Source organism: Vanessa cardui, chromosome 23 (assembly GCF_905220365.1).
Source record: "Vanessa cardui chromosome 23, ilVanCard2.1, whole genome shotgun sequence".
Taxonomy (NCBI): domain Eukaryota; kingdom Metazoa; phylum Arthropoda; class Insecta; order Lepidoptera; family Nymphalidae; genus Vanessa; species Vanessa cardui.
The window spans coordinates 9,200,236-9,220,628 of NC_061145.1; the positions used below are offsets into that span (position 1 = coordinate 9,200,236).

The window sequence follows — 20,393 nt, forward strand, 5'->3', positions numbered from 1 at the left end:
ATATTACTTAAGGTGAAATATGTTTGAAGCTAAATGGAATACAATCTGGCAGCATTTCATCGAAATTAGACACATGCTGGTTTTCAAAGTACATGAAAATACAGTGGTTGTATGATGATGATGGACCCGCGATCACCTATTAAGAATGTTCTCGCACTCCACTGAACTGAGTGAACTTCTTCGATAAGATAAGTTTTATGTACAGACAGAATGAGAAAACCTTCGTCAATTTCCAACTTCATTCGTTTATCAAGTCTTAAACTCTTAGTACCTTTTGAATCTAAACATCAAATAATTGCGACGCAATACGTCATTCTCGATCGGTAAAGCAGATTATCGCTCATACTGAGCACACGAAAATAGATCTTAAGGTGACTGGTGGTTTAAAAGGGTTTTCACTTAGACGTCAAAAGACGTCATAATTATCATTAAAACAACTATCACGTGGCGTAAACAATAAAAGTGCAGGGCGTTAATGCGTCAGAGGTTCAGTAGTCTCGTGAAAATAGTAAATATTAAACATGGCAAATAAAACAAAATCACGTGTAAACATTTGAAAACAAAACACTTTATTTACAAAACATTTAAATTATTTACACGACTTATAAAGAGATTCGCTTAATTGTAAAGTCTTTTAAAGATAACGCTTTATGGTTCTGTGTGTTTTGTATTTTTTTTTTTTTGAGATTAAGACAATTTGAAAATGGAATCGTCACTGGGTGTATATTATAATTAATAAAGTATTTCATCTCAGATTATAAATCCTCGCAGTATGTGTATTTATTGAGGCAATAAATACGTCAATAATTATTAATTAAAGTGGCAACACCTTTGACGTACAAACAAAAAAGGCCGACGTTACGCACATCTAGAACTTGTATTCACTTTGACTTCGTATTCACTTTTGTTGCTTCACAATATTGTTTCGTGCGCTCCGTATATCTGTTGTTTCGTTGTTTTTTTTTTAATAAAATAAAAGCAATATATATGGATGAAATAAATAAAAACAGATTATCGTTAATAAAATATTTTTTCTTATTAATGTATAACAATTATATAGCAACAAAGTGGTATAGTTTAGACGCACCAATAGATGTTTTACATCAAATAACGACATTAGAAAATACTAGAGATGCCTTAGACTGTATAACGTAGTCACGTTATACGGTCTACAGGTTCATAGGTCTTGATCTCGATTTGGGGTAGGGTCAACAACATCATTGACTTTTTATGTCCAAGTTTTTGACTTTGCCTTGTATAAGCACCAATATAGCTCGTGGGAGAAAGCTCTTCGACACTGTCTGGGAGTGTGTCAATGTGTGTGTGAGTTAAACATTATTGCACACATTGGTCTGCTCTATAATATCTCCTAAACGATTGCAGTAGGCAGTCCTACAATAGTAGTTCCGAAGCAAATACCCACAATTCTAAACACAACCAATATTCCCACTCCTTACTGATGAAGATAGATAAATAAATCAATCTCATCATAGGTAGATCTTATATACATAGATCTTAGTTGCACGTATAAGTTGTATAGATGAAACATAATTCGACGCATTGCTTTTTTAATTGAGTGATATCTATTCGAACTCCTTGCTGATTTCGTCCATAGCCGTGAGCACGTCGCAGATACTGGCCGCGTACAATCTGACATTATCTGACTTTTTAATCTTCAAGCTGGCGCAGTACAACTTCTTGTACATTACGGTCATTTTCTCGTAATCCTTATTCGATTTCGACCTGCAGTACTGTATGATGCTCTTTAGTATGAAATTCAATCTGTTCTCGTAGAGGCACAGGAGACTGTGTTCGTCTTTCAGCGTTTTCTCGTCACCGTCTTCGGACTTCGGGACTTCCTTGTGGTCGTCGGGATCGCGATCCTTCAACACCTTCATTATGGAATGACACTGCCTCAGTAACTCTATCGCGTTCTGAAGTGCCTTTAGTTTGAGATTCGGCGAAACTGTAATAAGAGACAACGTTAATTGAACATTATTTTATGTGCGTTTATTAATTACTAGTTATCGCCCGTGGCTTTACTTAGTATACCGGGAGATGAGGACACAAAATATTTGGTCATTTGTACCAGTATGGCGGCTCTTTTGCAGTGGTATGGCGGCCATTGGGAACTCTCGGAAAAGTATGGCAAGGTGATTTTCGTGAATGACTACTCGACGATGATTAGCTGTGCAAAAATTAGCCTGGTACAAATGGTTGAATTGTTTTATTTAAATTAATGTATTCGCGTCGGTATGGCGGGCTGTAAGCCACAACCGAGAAGTATGGCATTACGCTACCGCCTACTTCTTTTTTTTCAACTATCTGAAAATACAAGCATTTTTTTGGAACAAATCGTTCGACACTCGTTATTTTCCGGATGCGTTCGATAAATGCCCACGCGATTGGGCCGCCAGTGCGAGTACTACGACCATCATTTTCCTTTTACCCCTGAAGAATATTTAGTCATTATCATCTCCCGGTCTATATAGTGTTAGTTAAGGGTTAGGCAAGTGTTAAAAGTAGGCTATGTTCTTCCTTAGAGTTCAAGTTAGCTTCACACCAAATTTCATCAAATTCGGTTCATTGGTTTAGTAGTGAAAAAGCGACAGACAAAAAGACATACAGACAGTCAGGGTTATTTTCACATTTATAATATCAGTATAGAGAAGGGGTTTAATCGTTATGCGTCTATTAGGCGATATAGGCGTTTGTCAATAGTTATATATAGGTTGGTTGTTGGTTAGTTAATATTTCTTACAGCATGTTTATGGGCACTGACCACCTACCACCAGATGAGCCATTTGCCTCTACAGATTTTAAACTTTAGTTCCTCATCAACATTTTGTATTAAATTTGATGTTTAAAATGGTTTTTTTTAGCAAGAAAAATTGAAATACTCGTATTTTCTCAAACGTAATATACACGTATTAGGCATATAGACTTTCTTACTCCATAAACATTCTATACATTTTACTCAAGAATGTACTTTGGCTCTTTTAACACCAAGACGATGAAATTTACGTAAAGTTATTAATAATTATTTACAAAGCCCTCTGTTCTATTTATAACTTTATTTGAACATGAAATGCTACATATAGACACGAGATAATACTATTGTCTCACAGCGATACGCCATAAAATAACTTTATCCTACTTAAACATACTCTAATAGGACCATATAATTTAATCGCGTGATTTGCGTGACGCATTGCCAACTCATCTCAATTTACGTGGCGAATACAGGTAATATATATTTTTATTTTCTATAGTTAGAAATTATTTTTAATGTAATATAAATATTTTTTGACATTATTTACTGAATTTTATTTCGTGTATTTTTAATTTAATTTTCTTTATATTTAGATAGTGATATTATTTTTCAATTAATTATTGGATTTTAAAATTGATGAACTTATATTCTTCAATTAAATGAAAACTGAGGAATTATTAAAACATTTTTTTGGGAGTCAACTTAACTAACGGATAACTGTAATGTTAGATATAAGTTTTCTTTTGTAAATAAAAATGCGCGATTTTTAAACAAATATGGACCTTAATTTCAGAATAAAATAAGATTATAGTTTACATCGGTATTTAAATTAAGATAATATTCAGAAAATTTTAAGATTCGTTGTAGGTATTAAAAATACACGTGATGTTGAGAAGGGGGAGGGGGGGTGGTCTTAAACCTCACTACGTATCACCAATGGGGGAGGGAGGGTTAAAAAATGCTAAAAAACGATCACGTGATTAATGGACAACCCCTAAGGTGTGTGTAAGCGCGCTCGTACCGGCGGCGTGCGCCTCGAGCGCGGCCACGTGCTCCAGGCGCACGGTGAGGAACATGGCGGCGTCCTCCAGCGCCGCGAACTGCAGCGCCGCGCGCTCGTACTGCGCGCACGTGGCCAGCAGCAGCCCGCGCCGCCGCGCGCCCTCCGCCGCCGTCGCCCTGCGCACGCGCACTACACTCGTTCCGCTCCGACACGCACGCACACACACGCTCGCACACATACACACGTGTACACACGCGTACACTCACGACACTTGCTCCGCGCCGATACACACGCACCCACGCGTACAACTACTACATTCGCTCCACGCCGACACGCACGCACACACACGCACGCACACTACACTCACTCCGCGCCGACACACACACTCAACACACACACGCATACGTACACACGTGTACACACACTACACTCGCTCCGCGCCGATACAAACGCACGCACGCGTACACCTACTACACTCGCGCCATGCCGACACACACGTACACACACGCAAGCACATGTACACATGTGTAATCACGAGTACACACACTACACTCATTCTGCTCCAACACGCACGCAAACACACGCATAGACACCCACGCACACGTACACACGTGTACACACGCGTACACGCACCACACTGGATCCGCGCCGACACACACATGCGTCTCGCATAGACAATCTCTCACACATGAATACAAGCACTCTGCGCGCTCTGTTCACACTCACCTGTACTGCGAGTGGTAGAGCGAGCCCAGCCGGTGGTATATCATGGCGGCTCGGAACTGGTACAGGTACTGCCTCGGCCCGGGGCTCAGCGGGCAGTACTTTAAAGCGTGTCTGAACGCGTCCGCCACTTCTGTCACCTCCTGCAGAATAGCACAGATAGCATAAACCTTTTTTTTGTAAAAAAATGAATCCCTTAATTTCGGACGACAATAGACGCTTAACTTTTCATCTTATTTAATTAAAATAAATTTCCTTATCTTCTAGACTCACATTTGCGTATATACTGGGGCAGTCCTGCATGAGCACGGCCCGGGTGTAGAGGTGGCAGGACAGCTCCCAGGAGACCAGGTCCCACACGGAGACGGCGCCGCACGACTCGCGCGGCCCGAGAAGCTTCAGCGCCGATGAGTACAACTCCTCCGCCTGGCTGTATAGGCTTCGCTTCTCCGAGCTGATTCGATTCAAATTTCAGTTTTTTTTTTGTACAGTCAGCGTCAAAAAATTAGAGACACTCAGGGTATTCAAATAATTAGACGCAACCAAAAAGTCAATAATATCGGTACAAGCAAAGTTTCCTTATTGTTGTCAACAATATACGCGCTCAAAAAGTCGAGACGTTTAAAACGTCATATAGGTCGTCTCAGTCAAACCGCCATAAATATGGTTACAGTCATCTCGCCAATGGTATCCAAGCATTCTAAGTGTTCAAAAATACGGAACACATTAGAAAACTAGCATATTATAGACATAACCGGCTTCCCAAAGATGAATTATAGACATAACCGGCTTCCCAAAGATGAAAACCTCTTTAGGCAATCTAGTATTGTTTACATGTCATTCTTTTATTTGTCATTGCATGTCAATTATCTATCAGTTATATCAATATCAAGTGCAATATTGAAGTTAGTAGCAGTATTATAATAGCGTTTCATGCTTAGATATGTCTACATATCGCATTATTGCACCACAAAACATCGAATTATATTTTTAAAGAAGGAAGGTGTCTCCGTAACAGATATTTTATAGAGAATTACTTGGCAGGTAATAGGGATTTGTAGTTAATTTCGATTTCGGTGCCGATAAACCTGCTTAACCTAACCTAAACACGATCGAGAATTTGTGGGGCAAATTGGTTCAGGTACGGGGCAGTGCGCGGGCAAGAACTACCGCAAATTTAAGGACTCACGTCGAAGAAATTTGGGAGTCCATGAGAGGAACAATTTTTGCTACAATGCGGTACAATTAATGCGAAGACATCTTTCTGGCGTAATTTTAGCAGATGGCGGCTATACACGATTTTAGTTAAATAAATAAAAATAATTAGAGCTAAAAATGTTTGTTTTTTTACATTCGACGAGAGTTTTTAGTGTTCTGTGCGTTCGAAAGTAATTTGATCGAAAGTGCTCATTTTGTCGTTAAAGTGGAATGTTTTCATTTTAATTAGGTATACAAGTAAACTGAAATACTTGTTTTAGTATAAAAATTGCAATTTATTTTTTGAAATGATCATGATATAGAATAATAGATAAGCACTCTTGCTCCTTGAGATATATAAATATATAAATAATCGAATTCTCATTTACCAATTAATGAGAGGTTAAAATCTATTTTAAGTCAACAGTTTATTGCTTACAATATAATAATGCTTTAATTCGCAAATCAGCCAACTCCATTTCACACTCCGTCAAAAGTATTTTTTCGATTCCGTTAGACAAGAAATGATTTTCGACGATATTCCCAAAATAACAATTCTAGAATTATCAGAATTTCGTCTAAATAGCATTTCGTTTTTTTTTTAATATAAAATTTAATATTATGATGTATAAAGCGCTTCCCGAAAATTTTACTCATATAGATTAGATTTGGCTGGTTTGGGAATCAAGTGTCGCAAACGGCTATGCACGATTTTTTTAAAAAAACAAACAACATTGGCGAGATGACTGTAACCATATTTATGGCGGTTTGACTGAGACGACCTATATGACGTTTTAAACGTCTCGACTTTTTGAGCGCGTATATTGTTGAAACTTTGCTTGTACCGATATTATTGACTTTTTGGTTGCGTCTAATTATTTGAATACCCTGAGTGTCTCTAATTTTTTGACGCTGACTGTACAAAATGTTATCTCAGGCAGCCCACTACTAACTTCAAATTTATCACAATTTTTTTGTTACCCTATATATATTTATTTTCTTCTAAACTTTGTTAGTATAAAATAACTAGTGAACTGAGTCTACGACCTTTTTACCAGCATAGATTAATGTGTTTTTTTTTTTTTCTTCTGTGTTATTTTTATTTAGTAGTAAGAAAATTGTTAACATCCTCTATGCTTGGCGAATAAACTTCTTTATTATTATTATTAAATACACATCATCTAAGAAAGCTCTCCATGATGAAATACAAACTAAACATTGGTTATCGGTATATTTTATATATAGTTAATATAGTTTGACTCACTTAAAGCTTCCCTGGTCGCAGTGAGCTTTGAACCTCATGTACCGCGCCTTGTTGCAGTACAGGAGGGCTAAGTTGGGCACGTCCTTGACTTGCTCGAATATCGTCGTGGCCTCGTCGAGGCACTCGGACGAGCGGCGGGAGAACGTCAGGAACTGCTCTTGGAGCAGCTTCACTTTGGGATCGTTTTGGTCTGCTTCTTCTACGTATTTGATGTAGATCTCTGTAGGGGCAAGTATATTTATATTAAATCAAAATATATACTGCAACTTATTTTTTTAATATGTGTTAAAAATAACTATAAATTAAACTTATAAAGGTAGCGATATAACCGCAAGATGTACACGTCGCGCGCGGGAGTGTGGGGCGTACTCACGCTGCGCGTCGTGCATGTAGCGCACGGCGGCGCGTCGCGGGAGTGTGGGGCGTACTCACGCTGCGCGTCGTGCATGTAGCGCACGGCGGCGCGTCGCGGGAGTGTGGGGCGTACTCACGCTGCGCGTCGTGCATGTAGCGCACGGCGGCGCGTCGCGGGAGTGTGGGGCGTACTCACGCTGCGCGTCGTGCATGTAGCGCACGGCGGCGCGTCGCGGGAGTGTGCGGCGTACTCACGCTGCGCGTCGTGCATGTAGCGCACGGCGGCGCGTCGCGGGAGTGTGCGGCGTACTCACGCTGCGCGTCGTGCATGTAGCGCACGGCGGCGCGTCGCGGGAGTGTGCGGCGTACTCACGCTGCGCGTCGTGCATGTAGCGCACGGCGGCGCGTCGCGGGAGTGTGCGGCGTACTCACGCTGCGCGTCGTGCATGTAGCGCACGGCGGCGCGTCGCGGGAGTGTGCGGCGTACTCACGCTGCGCGTCGTGCATGTAGCGCACGGCGGCGCGTCGCGGGAGTGTGCGGCGTACTCACGCTGCGCGTCGTGCATGTAGCGCACGGCGGCGCGTCGCGGGAGTGTGCGGCGTACTCACGCTGCGCGTCGTGCATGTAGCGCACGGCGGCGCGTCGCGGGAGTGTGCGGCGTACTCACGCTGCGCGTCGTGCATGTAGCGCACGGCGGCGCGTCGCGGGAGTGTGGGGGCGTACTCACGCTGCGCGTCGTGCATGTAGCGCACGGCGGCGCGTCGCGGGAGTGTGGGGCGTACTCACGCTGCGCGTCGTGCATGTAGCGCACGGCGGCGCGTCGCGGGAGTGTGCGGCGTACTCACGCTGCGCGTCGTGCATGTAGCGCACGGCGGCGCGTCGCGGGAGTGTGGGGCGTACTCACGCTGCGCGTCGTGCATGTAGCGCACGGCGGCGCGTCGCGGGAGTGTGCGGCGTACTCACGCTGCGCGTCGTGCATGTAGCGCACGGCGGCGCGTCGCGGGAGTGTGCGGCGTACTCACGCTGCGCGTCGTGCATGTAGCGCACGGCGGCGCGTCGCGGGAGTGTGCGGCGTACTCACGCTGCGCGTCGTGCATGTAGCGCACGGCGGCGCGTCGCGGGAGTGTGCGGCGTACTCACGCTGCGCGTCGTGCATGTAGCGCACGGCAGCGCGTCGCGGGAGTGTGGGGCGTACTCACGCTGCGCGTCGTGCATGTAGCGCACGGCGGCGCGTCGCGGGAGTGTGCGGCGTACTCACGCTGCGCGTCGTGCATGTAGCGCACGGCGGCGCGTCGCGGGAGTGTGGGGCGTACTCACGCTGCGCGTCGTGCATGTAGCGCACGGCGGCGCGTCGCGGGAGTGTGCGGCGTACTCACGCTGCGCGTCGTGCATGTAGCGCACGGCGGCGCGTCGCGGGAGTGTGCGGCGTACTCACGCTGCGCGTCGTGCATGTAGCGCACGGCGGCGCGTCGCGGGAGTGTGCGGCGTACTCACGCTGCGCGTCGTGCATGTAGCGCACGGCGGCGCGTCGCGGGAGTGTGCGGCGTACTCACGCTGCGCGTCGTGCATGTAGCGCACGGCGGCGCGTCGCGGGAGTGTGCGGCGTACTCACGCTGCGCGTCGTGCATGTAGCGCACGGCGGCGCGTCGCGGGAGTGTGCGGCGTACTCACGCTGCGCGTCGTGCATGTAGCGCACGGCGGCGCGTCGCGGGAGTGTGCGGCGTACTCACGCTGCGCGTCGTGCATGTAGCGCACGGCGGCGCGTCGCGGGAGTGTGCGGCGTACTCACGCTGCGCGTCGTGCATGTAGCGCACGGCGGCGCGTCGCGGGAGTGTGCGGCGTACTCACGCTGCGCGTCGTGCATGTAGCGCACGGCGGCGCGTCGCGGGAGTGTGCGGCGTACTCACGCTGCGCGTCGTGCATGTAGCGCACGGCGGCGCGTCGCGGGAGTGTGCGGCGTACTCACGCTGCGCGTCGTGCATGTAGCGCACGGCGGCGCGTCGCGGGAGTGTGCGGCGTACTCACGCTGCGCGTCGTGCATGTAGCGCACGGCGGCGCGTCGCGGGAGTGTGGGGCGTACTCACGCTGCGCGTCGTGCATGTAGCGCACGGCGGCGCGTCGCGGGAGTGTGCGGCGTACTCACGCTGCGCGTCGTGCATGTAGCGCACGGCGGCGCGTCGCGGGAGTGTGCGGCGTACTCACGCTGCGCGTCGTGCATGTAGCGCACGGCGGCGCGTCGCGGGAGTGTGCGGCGTACTCACGCTGCGCGTCGTGCATGTAGCGCACGGCGGCGCGTCGCGGGAGTGTGCGGCGTACTCACGCTGCGCGTCGTGCATGTAGCGCACGGCGGCGCGTCGCGGGAGTGTGCGGCGTACTCACGCTGCGCGTCGTGCATGTAGCGCACGGCGGCGCGTCGCGGGAGTGTGCGGCGTACTCACGCTGCGCGTCGTGCATGTAGCGCACGGCGGCGCGTCGCGGGAGTGTGCGGCGTACTCACGCTGCGCGTCGTGCATGTAGCGCACGGCGGCGCGTCGCGGGAGTGTGGGGCGTACTCACGCTGCGCGTCGTGCATGTAGCGCACGGCGGCGCGTCGCGGGAGTGTGGGGCGTACTCACGCTGCGCGTCGTGCATGTAGCGCACGGCGGCGCGTCGCGGGAGTGTGCGGCGTACTCACGCTGCGCGTCGTGCATGTAGCGCACGGCGGCGCGTCGCGGGAGTGTGGGGCGTACTCACGCTGCGCGTCGTGCATGTAGCGCACGGCGGCGCGTCGCGGGAGTGTGCGGCGTACTCACGCTGCGCGTCGTGCATGTAGCGCACGGCGGCGCGTCGCGGGAGTGTGCGGCGTACTCACGCTGCGCGTCGTGCATGTAGCGCACGGCGGCGCGTCGCGGGAGTGTGCGGCGTACTCACGCTGCGCGTCGTGCATGTAGCGCACGGCGGCGCGTCGCGGGAGTGTGCGGCGTACTCACGCTGCGCGTCGTGCATGTAGCGCACGGCAGCGCGTCGCGGGAGTGTGGGGCGTACTCACGCTGCGCGTCGTGCATGTAGCGCACGGCGGCGCGTCGCGGGAGTGTGCGGCGTACTCACGCTGCGCGTCGTGCATGTAGCGCACGGCGGCGCGTCGCGGGAGTGTGGGGCGTACTCACGCTGCGCGTCGTGCATGTAGCGCACGGCGGCGCGTCGCGGGAGTGTGCGGCGTACTCACGCTGCGCGTCGTGCATGTAGCGCACGGCGGCGCGTCGCGGGAGTGTGCGGCGTACTCACGCTGCGCGTCGTGCATGTAGCGCACGGCGGCGCGTCGCGGGAGTGTGCGGCGTACTCACGCTGCGCGTCGTGCATGTAGCGCACGGCGGCGCGTCGCGGGAGTGTGCGGCGTACTCACGCTGCGCGTCGTGCATGTAGCGCACGGCGGCGCGTCGCGGGAGTGTGCGGCGTACTCACGCTGCGCGTCGTGCATGTAGCGCACGGCGGCGCGTCGCGGGAGTGTGCGGCGTACTCACGCTGCGCGTCGTGCATGTAGCGCACGGCGGCGCGTCGCGGGAGTGTGCGGCGTACTCACGCTGCGCGTCGTGCATGTAGCGCACGGCGGCGCGTCGCGGGAGTGTGCGGCGTACTCACGCTGCGCGTCGTGCATGTAGCGCACGGCGGCGCGTCGCGGGAGTGTGCGGCGTACTCACGCTGCGCGTCGTGCATGTAGCGCACGGCGGCGCGTCGCGGGAGTGTGCGGCGTACTCACGCTGCGCGTCGTGCATGTAGCGCACGGCGGCGCGTCGCGGGAGTGTGCGGCGTACTCACGCTGCGCGTCGTGCATGTAGCGCACGGCGGCGCGTCGCGGGAGTGTGCGGCGTACTCACGCTGCGCGTCGTGCATGTAGCGCACGGCGGCGCGTCGCGGGAGTGTGGGGCGTACTCACGCTGCGCGTCGTGCATGTAGCGCACGGCGGCGCGTCGCGGGAGTGTGCGGCGTACTCACGCTGCGCGTCGTGCATGTAGCGCACGGCGGCGCGTCGCGGGAGTGTGCGGCGTACTCACGCTGCGCGTCGTGCATGTAGCGCACGGCGGCGCGTCGCGGGAGTGTGCGGCGTACTCACGCTGCGCGTCGTGCATGTAGCGCACGGCGGCGCGTCGCGGGAGTGTGCGGCGTACTCACGCTGCGCGTCGTGCATGTAGCGCACGGCGGCGCGTCGCGGGAGTGTGCGGCGTACTCACGCTGCGCGTCGTGCATGTAGCGCACGGCGGCGCGTCGCGGGAGTGTGCGGCGTACTCACGCTGCGCGTCGTGCATGTAGCGCACGGCGGCGCGTCGCGGGAGTGTGCGGCGTACTCACGCTGCGCGTCGTGCATGTAGCGCACGGCGGCGCGTCGCGGGAGTGTGCGGCGTACTCACGCTGCGCGTCGTGCATGTAGCGCACGGCGGCGCGTCGCGGGAGTGTGCGGCGTACTCACGCTGCGCGTCGTGCATGTAGCGCACGGCGGCGCGTCGCGGGAGTGTGCGGCGTACTCACGCTGCGCGTCGTGCATGTAGCGCACGGCGGGCGCGTCGCGGGAGTGTGCGGCGTACTCACGCTGCGCGTCGTGCATGTAGCGCACGGCGGCGCGTCGCGGGAGTGTGCGGCGTACTCACGCTGCGCGTCGTGCATGTAGCGCACGGCGGCGCGTCGCGGGAGTGTGCGGCGTACTCACGCTGCGCGTCGTGCATGTAGCGCACGGCGGCGCGTCGCGGGAGTGTGCGGCGTACTCACGCTGCGCGTCGTGCATGTAGCGCACGGCGGCGCGTCGCGGGAGTGTGCGGCGTACTCACGCTGCGCGTCGTGCATGTAGCGCACGGCGGCGCGTCGCGGGAGTGTGCGGCGTACTCACGCTGCGCGTCGTGCATGTAGCGCACGGCGGCGCGTCGCGGGAGTGTGCGGCGTACTCACGCTGCGCGTCGTGCATGTAGCGCACGGCGGCGCGTCGCGGGAGTGTGCGGCGTACTCACGCTGCGCGTCGTGCATGTAGCGCACGGCGGCGCGTCGCGGGAGTGTGCGGCGTACTCACGCTGCGCGTCGTGCATGTAGCGCACGGCGGCGCGTCGCGGGAGTGTGCGGCGTACTCACGCTGCGCGTCGTGCATGTAGCGCACGGCGGCGCGTCGCGGGAGTGTGCGGCGTACTCACGCTGCGCGTCGTGCATGTAGCGCACGGCGGCGCGTCGCGGGAGTGTGCGGCGTACTCACGCTGCGCGTCGTGCATGTAGCGCACGGCGGCGCGTCGCGGGAGTGTGGGGCGTACTCACGCTGCGCGTCGTGCATGTAGCGCACGGCGGCGCGTCGCGGGAGTGTGGGGCGTACTCACGCTGCGCGTCGTGCATGTAGCGCACGGCGGCGCGTCGCGGGAGTGTGGGGCGTACTCACGCTGCGCGTCGTGCATGTAGCGCACGGCGGCGCGTCGCGGGAGTGTGGGGCGTACTCACGCTGCGCGTCGTGCATGTAGCGCACGGCGAGCTCGTTGCAGACGGAGGCGCGGCGGCGCAGCAGCTCGTCGCGCTTGTGCGTGACGTCAGCGGCCGCCCGCTCGGCGCGCTCGTAGTAGCGGCACGACGACAACATCGCCTCCGTCTCGCTCAGCGGGAGCGCGATCTCTGAAACCAAATATTGTTAATGAAAATAAAGGGAATTTAACATTTATACTTGACTGCATCAGAATTCAAAATTCAGGTATAAATGATATGCCTAAACTACCCACTGAACGTTAGTTTACTAATTTAACAACACACATTCAGAGATAAATGACAGTTGTACGTAAAAGTAAATCATCCCAGTATACCATCAGAGTAACGGATGGTGAGGTTCCAATATTAAAAAATCGACTCACCTAATTCAAACTCATCTCCCGCATCTCCATCGATCTCCTCCGCCATATCGTTCTCGATCTCTACTTTTATCTGACCGTCGATATCGTGATCGGTTTCGAATTGCTTCTTGAACTGTTCCAAGCTGGCCCAGTGTTTGCTGAGTTGGAAGAAATTGTCACCAACTCGACCGATGAGACAGCCAGCATCTACGACGCGACTTTTAATAATCATGTTACTCAACAACTTTTGACATTTGCTGGCCAAATCTATGTACTTGAGTGAAAAGCCGAACTGTTCGTGTGAGTAGCTGTATTCCGCCAATGTCGCATAAGCGAGACATATTTTTTCGTACAGTAAAGTCTTCAAATGGAGTTTCCAAGCGAAATTGTCATCTCTGTTTGGTTCGTGCCAGTTCGGTAACGTGTTATTCTCCTTCCTAACTAGTATGGCGTTCTTGTCTATGTTAGATTTGGATTCTATCAAGCAGTTTCCGGATTTGTCCGTATTTTTCCTCTCCCTCTTGCGTCTCCGACTACGCGACACGTGTTCCTTCGCGTCCTTTTTGCTTTTCAGCGGCTCGTAGTTCATTGAAATGGGTTCATAGGGGTTTGCCATTTTGGGATGTTGCTCTTCAATTATGATCTGCTGTCTGAGACGCTCGCGTTCTTCTTCCTTTCAATAAATATATTAATCAAAGTTACAAAAAATTACAGATTACAGAACAGACAGGGCTATATATTGTGATATAGGAGGTGATAGGGGGTGACTCTTTGCGATAATTTTAACCCCCATATGCGTTACACAAAGGTGAATATTATTGTATTATCAAAATAAGCTAAATATTTCAATTTGGGCCGATAGTTTTTTTTTCATATTGATAACTAGTGTTTAAGCATTTTTAAAAAATCAGGAGAAAAAGCGAAATTTGTGTTGATACTTTTTTTAAATCAATTTTTAAAGTTGCATTATTGACTTATTTTGAACGTTTAAGAATGTTTGATTATTTCAAATGAATAAAAATAAAATAAACTTAAAATGTAAAATACCTTCGATTTATCGATAGTGAGGTGATGCAAGGCCTTGAGCCCTTTGAGAGCGTGCTTCAGCGCCCTTCCGCAGCGGGTCGCTGGTTCGAGGCCCAAGCCCTTATTGTCGTCTGTTTTGATTTTTTCATTCTGAAAACATATGCACTATTATACACAGATAATCTTAGTTTAAGTGCTAAGGTAATAAATGTCGCTTAATCTTGTATTCAATTGTTAGTTTAATATCTAGCCTGTAAGATGGTCTAGATATAACTGGCACATAGCTTTGGCGGCAGTTAGGTGAAGTGGTGATATGTATGAGTGCATGCGTGAGTGCGTGAGTGCGTGTGTTCGTGTGTGCGTGCGTGTGTTCGTGCGTGCGTGCGTGTGTTCGTGCGTGTGTGCGTGCGTGTGTTCGTGTGTGCGTGCGTGTGTTAGTGCGTGCGTGCGTGTGTTCGTGCGTGCGTGCGTGTTCGTGTGTTCGTGCGTGCGTGCGTGTGTGCATGTGTGCGTGCGTGAGTGTGCGTGTGTACGTGTGTGTGCGTGTGTGCGCGTGTTCGTGCGCGCGTGCGTACTGTGCGTCGCGCGGAGCGTCGGTGTCCGATGTCGCGCAGCGCCAGGCCGCGCGCGCCGTCGCCGCGCCGCTGCAGCGACAGCGCCGCGCCGCCACTCGCGCGCTGTCACCACAAATCGTATTAAAATACTGACAATAAATATTACTAACATACACATAATTCTTTTTTTTATGGAATAGGTTGGCGGCGTAGCATATGGGCCATGTAATGATAACTGGTCACCATCAACCATAGACAAATACGCTGTAAGAAATATTAACTATCCCTTACATCGTCAATGCGCCACCAACCTTGGGAACTAAGATGTCATGTCCCTTGTACCTGTAGTTACACTGGCTCACTCACCTTTCAAACCGGAACACAACAATACTGCGTACTGTTGTTTAGCGGTAGAATATCTGATGAGTGGGTGGTACCTACCCAGGCGGGCTTACACAAAGCCCTACCACAAGTATAAATTCATGTGATTATATATCTATAACTACAAAATGCCACGATTTTGTCCGATTCAACATAATGCTCGGCCTACTACTTTTTAAATTATACTAAAACTTCAATGCCCACAAACACAATATCACAGAATATTTAGTAAGTTGAGAGTGTAAGGGTACATTTGCAGCGAAAATTTAAACATCAAAACCGAAGACGGAATATATGTAAAATGATAACACGAGATATTTTTCGTAACATAAACAAAATACAACTGTGATTTATCCAAAGATTTCGATCGTGTGTCACACGAAACGCTTTCATATGACCATGAACAATATTAAAGATTATTGATTTCATTTGTTTTGATTTAATTGCAAAAAAAACAACAAAATTAATTACCTTGTCCGTGGCTTCGCTCACGATCTCGACATTGTTGTTGTCGCCCTTGTCTCGTTCAGAACCGCCGTCTCCATCCGACTTCGTGTGGGGGGGAAACTCCGCGTAGTCTCCGAAGTCGGACTCCTCCTCGGAGTCGGAACTTTCATCTTGAAATAATAATGTACCGCTTAGGCACTGATTCATAACATTGCAACGTTCCAAACTTAAATTATAATTACAAATATAAAGTAACTATAGTCTGTATATATCACAACTAGATAATGCCTTCTTTTTCTTCTTTGGAAGAAGGGATAGAGCTTATTGCAACTTTCTTTAATGCCATATTTTTAATACTAATCAAGCGCGGTGTGTCTCAAGTAAAAATGAAAAATCATCCAATTTATAATTCTTTTTTATGTAGTCGGGCTTTGTGTGAACCCGTAAATTCTACCATCAAACACATAGTAACGTTATGTTGCAAATAGTAGGTTTAGTAAAACAATGTGCATAACATCTGAGATCTAAAGATCCGTGGCGTGGTAACAATGTAAGGAATAGTCGGTGACCACTCACCATCAGATGGCAGTATATCTTATAAAAGAAACTCACCTTTAAAATTGGGACAAGCTGGATTAGTAGTCGCAGGCACGTACAAATCTGCCAGCATGTAGTGCGAAGAGGCCACTATCTGAGGGTACCGTTCCTCCTGTAAAAGTTCCACGACGTGTTCCAACAACTGCCTCACGTGTTTGGAACGATTCATGAGCCGCATGTTCCTGGCCACTCGGTAGAGGAGCATCGCAACTGGCGTCGTGAAAGGGTTGTCCATGTCGTCTGGACAGAGTGACGTCAAGTCATACAACTTGACGACGTCATCATGGGGCCCCTTGAATAGCCAGTAAGTGTGACCCGCTTTCGTCGCATTCGATTTCAGAAACGACAATATATTCTGGGCGACGTTTCTTATGACTTTCGGCGAGAATCTCGAATTCTCCATGTTGGGTAACTCTTCGGTTTTCATGGGCTCGTACTTCTGGACTATTCCGTCGAGATGGTAGCACATTAGGACTTCGGGGACATTGCACATCAAGTTGTCGAGCCAGTAGTCGATTCCCGTGAGCACGTTTATGGGTTCCCTGGCGTCTCGCAGGCGGAGGCTGACGCAGGGCCGGTCCTTGTCGCCGAATATGGGCAGATTGCTTCCGATCAACATGTGTATGTCTTCGAAGGTCCAGAGAACGTTTCGGTTGAAACTCTTCTCGTTGGCCGGCTCCTCCGGTCTCGTTTCGGGTTCGGGGAGATAGGGTCCTTTGGGATATTATACATTTAGAATATGATCAAGTTTATAAAAATCAAAATAAAAAATAAACTTCATTCAAGTAAACTTTTATAAGCACTTTTGAATCGTCATTTTACAATTAAGTGAAGCTACCACCGGTTCGGAAAGTAGATTCTACCGAGAAGAACCGGCAAGAAACTCAGTAGTTACTCTTTTTATAAGCAAAAGTAAAAAAGTAGTAAAGTAACAGCCTGTACATTTCCCACTGCTGAGATAAGGCCTCCTCTTCCATTAAGGAGAGGTTTTGGAACATATTCCACCGCGCTATTCCAATGCGGGTTGTTGGAATGCACATGTGTCAGAATTTCGATGAAATTAGACACATACCCAAGACAATATAGAAAATGGTATGGTGGCTTTTGGTAATTTACAATCAATCTCAGAGTGGTGTACCCATGAAAACCGGTGTACACACCACTCGACCACGGAGGTCGTCTAAGTTTACGTTTGGAGATGATGAATGAATAAGGACATGTTATTATATATATATAGATAAATAAATATAAGCATACCAGCTAAGCACATAGGAGTGTGAGGTACGACGCTGGGTAACGGCTGAGGTCGCTCCACGACACTGTGAGACAGGAACTTATGTGTCAGCTGCAAGGCCGAGCTGGGACTTGGGGCTAGCATCAACGACATACGTTCCTGTAATTATATAGTTAAGATATTCCTTTATCCTTACAACAGAAAAAAAAACAAAAGCACATAATCTGTATAAAAGCATAGTATCTGTCTCAGCTGCCAGTAATTTTTTTTTTATGTTCTTTAAATATGATTGATATTGGCGACAATTGTTTATTCTTAAAATTGATTTTTGTATTTTATTTGGATTTTAAAGACTAACTGAGTAATTTTTTTTAAATATTTATCATCTTATAGTTTATTTAGTTTATGTTTACATAAATTCTTATTATAACATTTTGTTATATATTGTAATATGTTTTATTTATTTTTTGTTTTACTTAGATACAGGTATCACATAAGGCAAAGGTTAAAATATTTTTTACTTTTCGAGAATGACAGCTCAATAGTGTCTGGTGTCGAATTATATAATTGTAAAATAAAAAGATAAAAAAATATATATAACCTTTTCAGACATAGTTTTAAGAATGTTTTCATAGAAGAAATCTTTCAGCCAAGACCATTCCGACTTCATGAGATACTCATAAACATCGAAATCATCCAAAAGTAATGTGTTCTCTACTCTGTGGACCATCATGCTCACCTGTAACAATAAAATTATGTCTTAACATCATAACAGAAAATTTAGTAGCATTATACTCTGAACAATATCAAATATATCTTGATATTATTATACATATAATATAATTAGAGTCTGTTTGTTATATTACAATAGCCCATTTTTACTCAATGCATATCTATGTATACATGGTACATATACGAAAATAACATTTTTTACAATTTTTATCAGTTTGTCTCTCTGTCTGTTTGTTCTGGCTAATCTTTGGAACGGCTGGACTGATTTTTCACTGACAGATAACTGATAAAATAAGGAATAACTTAGGCTACAATATTTTTTTTTTATTAAATTCAAACAGCATCCAAGGTTGTGGGCACAGCTAGTTAAAAATAATATTGCAACTTGTTTGAATGGACATAGAGTAGATAATAAAGTCAATTAATTTCAATTCATAGTTAAATATTCTATAGGATCTCTAAGAAATAAAAAATAATAAAATCATTAAAATAAAAATTAAATTTTAACTTACTGTTCCATTGGGCTGGTAGGGCAATTTAAGTAATTTTTTTATGCATTCCGCATCAGAAATAACATCCACTTCTCCGACGCAATCAGGAAACATATGTGCCATCCTAAAACTGTTGAAAAAAAAAATTAAATATTTATTTACATTATATAGATATTTTAATCCACAATATTTTGTATAAGAACAGGTGCAATCTCTATTATTTCATTCTCAAAACCAACCTGATTAATCACCTAATGAGTATGTGTTAACTGCTAATGGTATACAGGTGCATAAGTGTTTCAAAGAGGTAGGTTAAATTATAACCATTTTTTTTCTCTTTAGAGCACTTTGGGATTCACCTGTGCTCATGACGGTAGTACACTCTAGCACACCGAATTACCCACTAAAAAGCCACAACCATGGAACCCATTTTATCCCTTTAGTGAACGTACAGAGTAGTACAGGGGTATGGTTGTTACTACTTATATTTATATAATATTGTGTAAAAATAAGAGACAATTACATTAACCCAACTGAAGTTAGAATTTTGTAATAAAAAGGGGAAATATTAAACAAAATTGCCAAAGTAGACATTTAACGAATAGTTTATTGTATACTTACATATAACATAACAATAAAACAGTACCTTTGTTATTATTATATCCTCATTCCTAAGACAAATTACATAAGTTCCATACCTTGAAAGCCCACTATCTCTCGTAATAATCTGTTTAAGGCCATATGTGTCAATCCCGCCCCAGTTAGAAGGGGGCAGGTTGAGATCTGTATTACATTGTAGTCTAGCATATCCCACTGGACTTTGAAATGCTGTATACTTGACTACCGCTGTTGACTTTACACCGGGAGAGGGGCTACGGTCCTAAAAAATATGCATTTATTTATCATACATTATTTTAATGTTTATAAAATTAGGTTTGTTTATTCTATCTTACATGGTATATTATTCTCCAATAATGTAATTCATATAGAATCAACATATACATTATATGGCTGTTTGTTTTAATCATCTGTATTGTTTTTTTTTTTAAATATATTTTTTTAAGCATCTACAATAACGAATAATTATATACTAAATAGTATATTCATTCATTCATTCATGTAAAAAGATTAAAAAATCATAATCAAACTCCGGCTAAGGCCTTAGGCTATTAATATCTAAAGCTAAGATATATTTATTATTATTGTTTTGTATTGCGGGTTAAGACAGACATATGTTCTAGAAAATGTGAGAATTTTTAGAATATCGAAATTGAAGACGAAAGCGAGAAGTTTGTAAACATTGTCGGATTTAAATCATGTTACCTTATTACGGTTACATTCATTCTCCTTCTCGTGGTCATCCATGATTAGTTTGTAAATATTTTTCCTAAAAAAACTCCTAACAGTATTTGTGGTATAAACTTAAAATCAGTCAGACTTTACAAGATACAACTGAATTCTGAAATATTTGGCACTGCAGCTGCTGCAAGAATAAAAAATAACATAGATTTTTATCTGTATTTATTTGATGTCAAACTTATGTTTTTTAAGAATGGTGTGTCATAAAATACTTATTATTGCGTTTTATAAGATTTCTAGGGTAGTTGTTGTTATTTAAGATAAATCGTTAATTAATAGATATGAATTAATATATCTATATAAAAATATATATATTTAAATATTTTGTTAAAAGGAACGTTGATTAGCAAGTAATAGAGATTTCATCTAGATCGTCAATACACTCTATCGATATCTAAGGAATATGAAATAATATATGTAATTAAATAA

At 47.0% G+C, this 20,393-nt stretch overlaps 1 protein-coding gene across 1 annotated transcript; it reads right to left on the bottom strand.

Moving 5' to 3' along the window:
• Nucleotides 1-541: 541 nt before the first annotated feature.
• Nucleotides 542-20,120, bottom strand: LOC124539643 (erythroid differentiation-related factor 1). The gene is made up of 16 exons (XM_047116943.1): nucleotides 19,929-20,120; nucleotides 19,304-19,485; nucleotides 18,627-18,735; nucleotides 17,984-18,121; nucleotides 17,406-17,541; nucleotides 16,164-16,862; nucleotides 15,576-15,721; nucleotides 14,745-14,846; nucleotides 14,191-14,319; nucleotides 13,165-13,816; nucleotides 12,764-12,931; nucleotides 6,961-7,180; nucleotides 4,773-4,953; nucleotides 4,503-4,642; nucleotides 3,795-3,952; nucleotides 542-1,966 (listed from the first exon to the last, which is right to left on the bottom strand). Exons 1-16 carry the CDS (start codon nucleotides 19,968-19,970, stop codon nucleotides 1,584-1,586), a joined length of 3,585 nt encoding a protein of 1,194 aa, XP_046972899.1. The 5' UTR covers nucleotides 19,971-20,120; the 3' UTR covers nucleotides 542-1,583.
• Between the last annotated feature and the right edge of the window lie 273 nt (nucleotides 20,121-20,393).

Bases quoted from the DNA above. Each gene is read 5' to 3' on its own strand.
- LOC124539643 (XM_047116943.1), bottom strand. From the start codon at position 19,970: ATGGATGACCACGAGAAGGAGAATGAATGTAACCGTAATAAG. The intron at 18,122-18,626 runs GTAAGTTAAAAT...TTATTGTTACAG, and splicing joins CCTACCAGCCCAATGGAACA to GTGAGCATGATGGTCCACAG. The intron at 4,643-4,772 runs GTGAGTCTAGAA...GCTATTCTGCAG, and splicing joins GCCCCAGTATATACGCAAAT to GAGGTGACAGAAGTGGCGGA.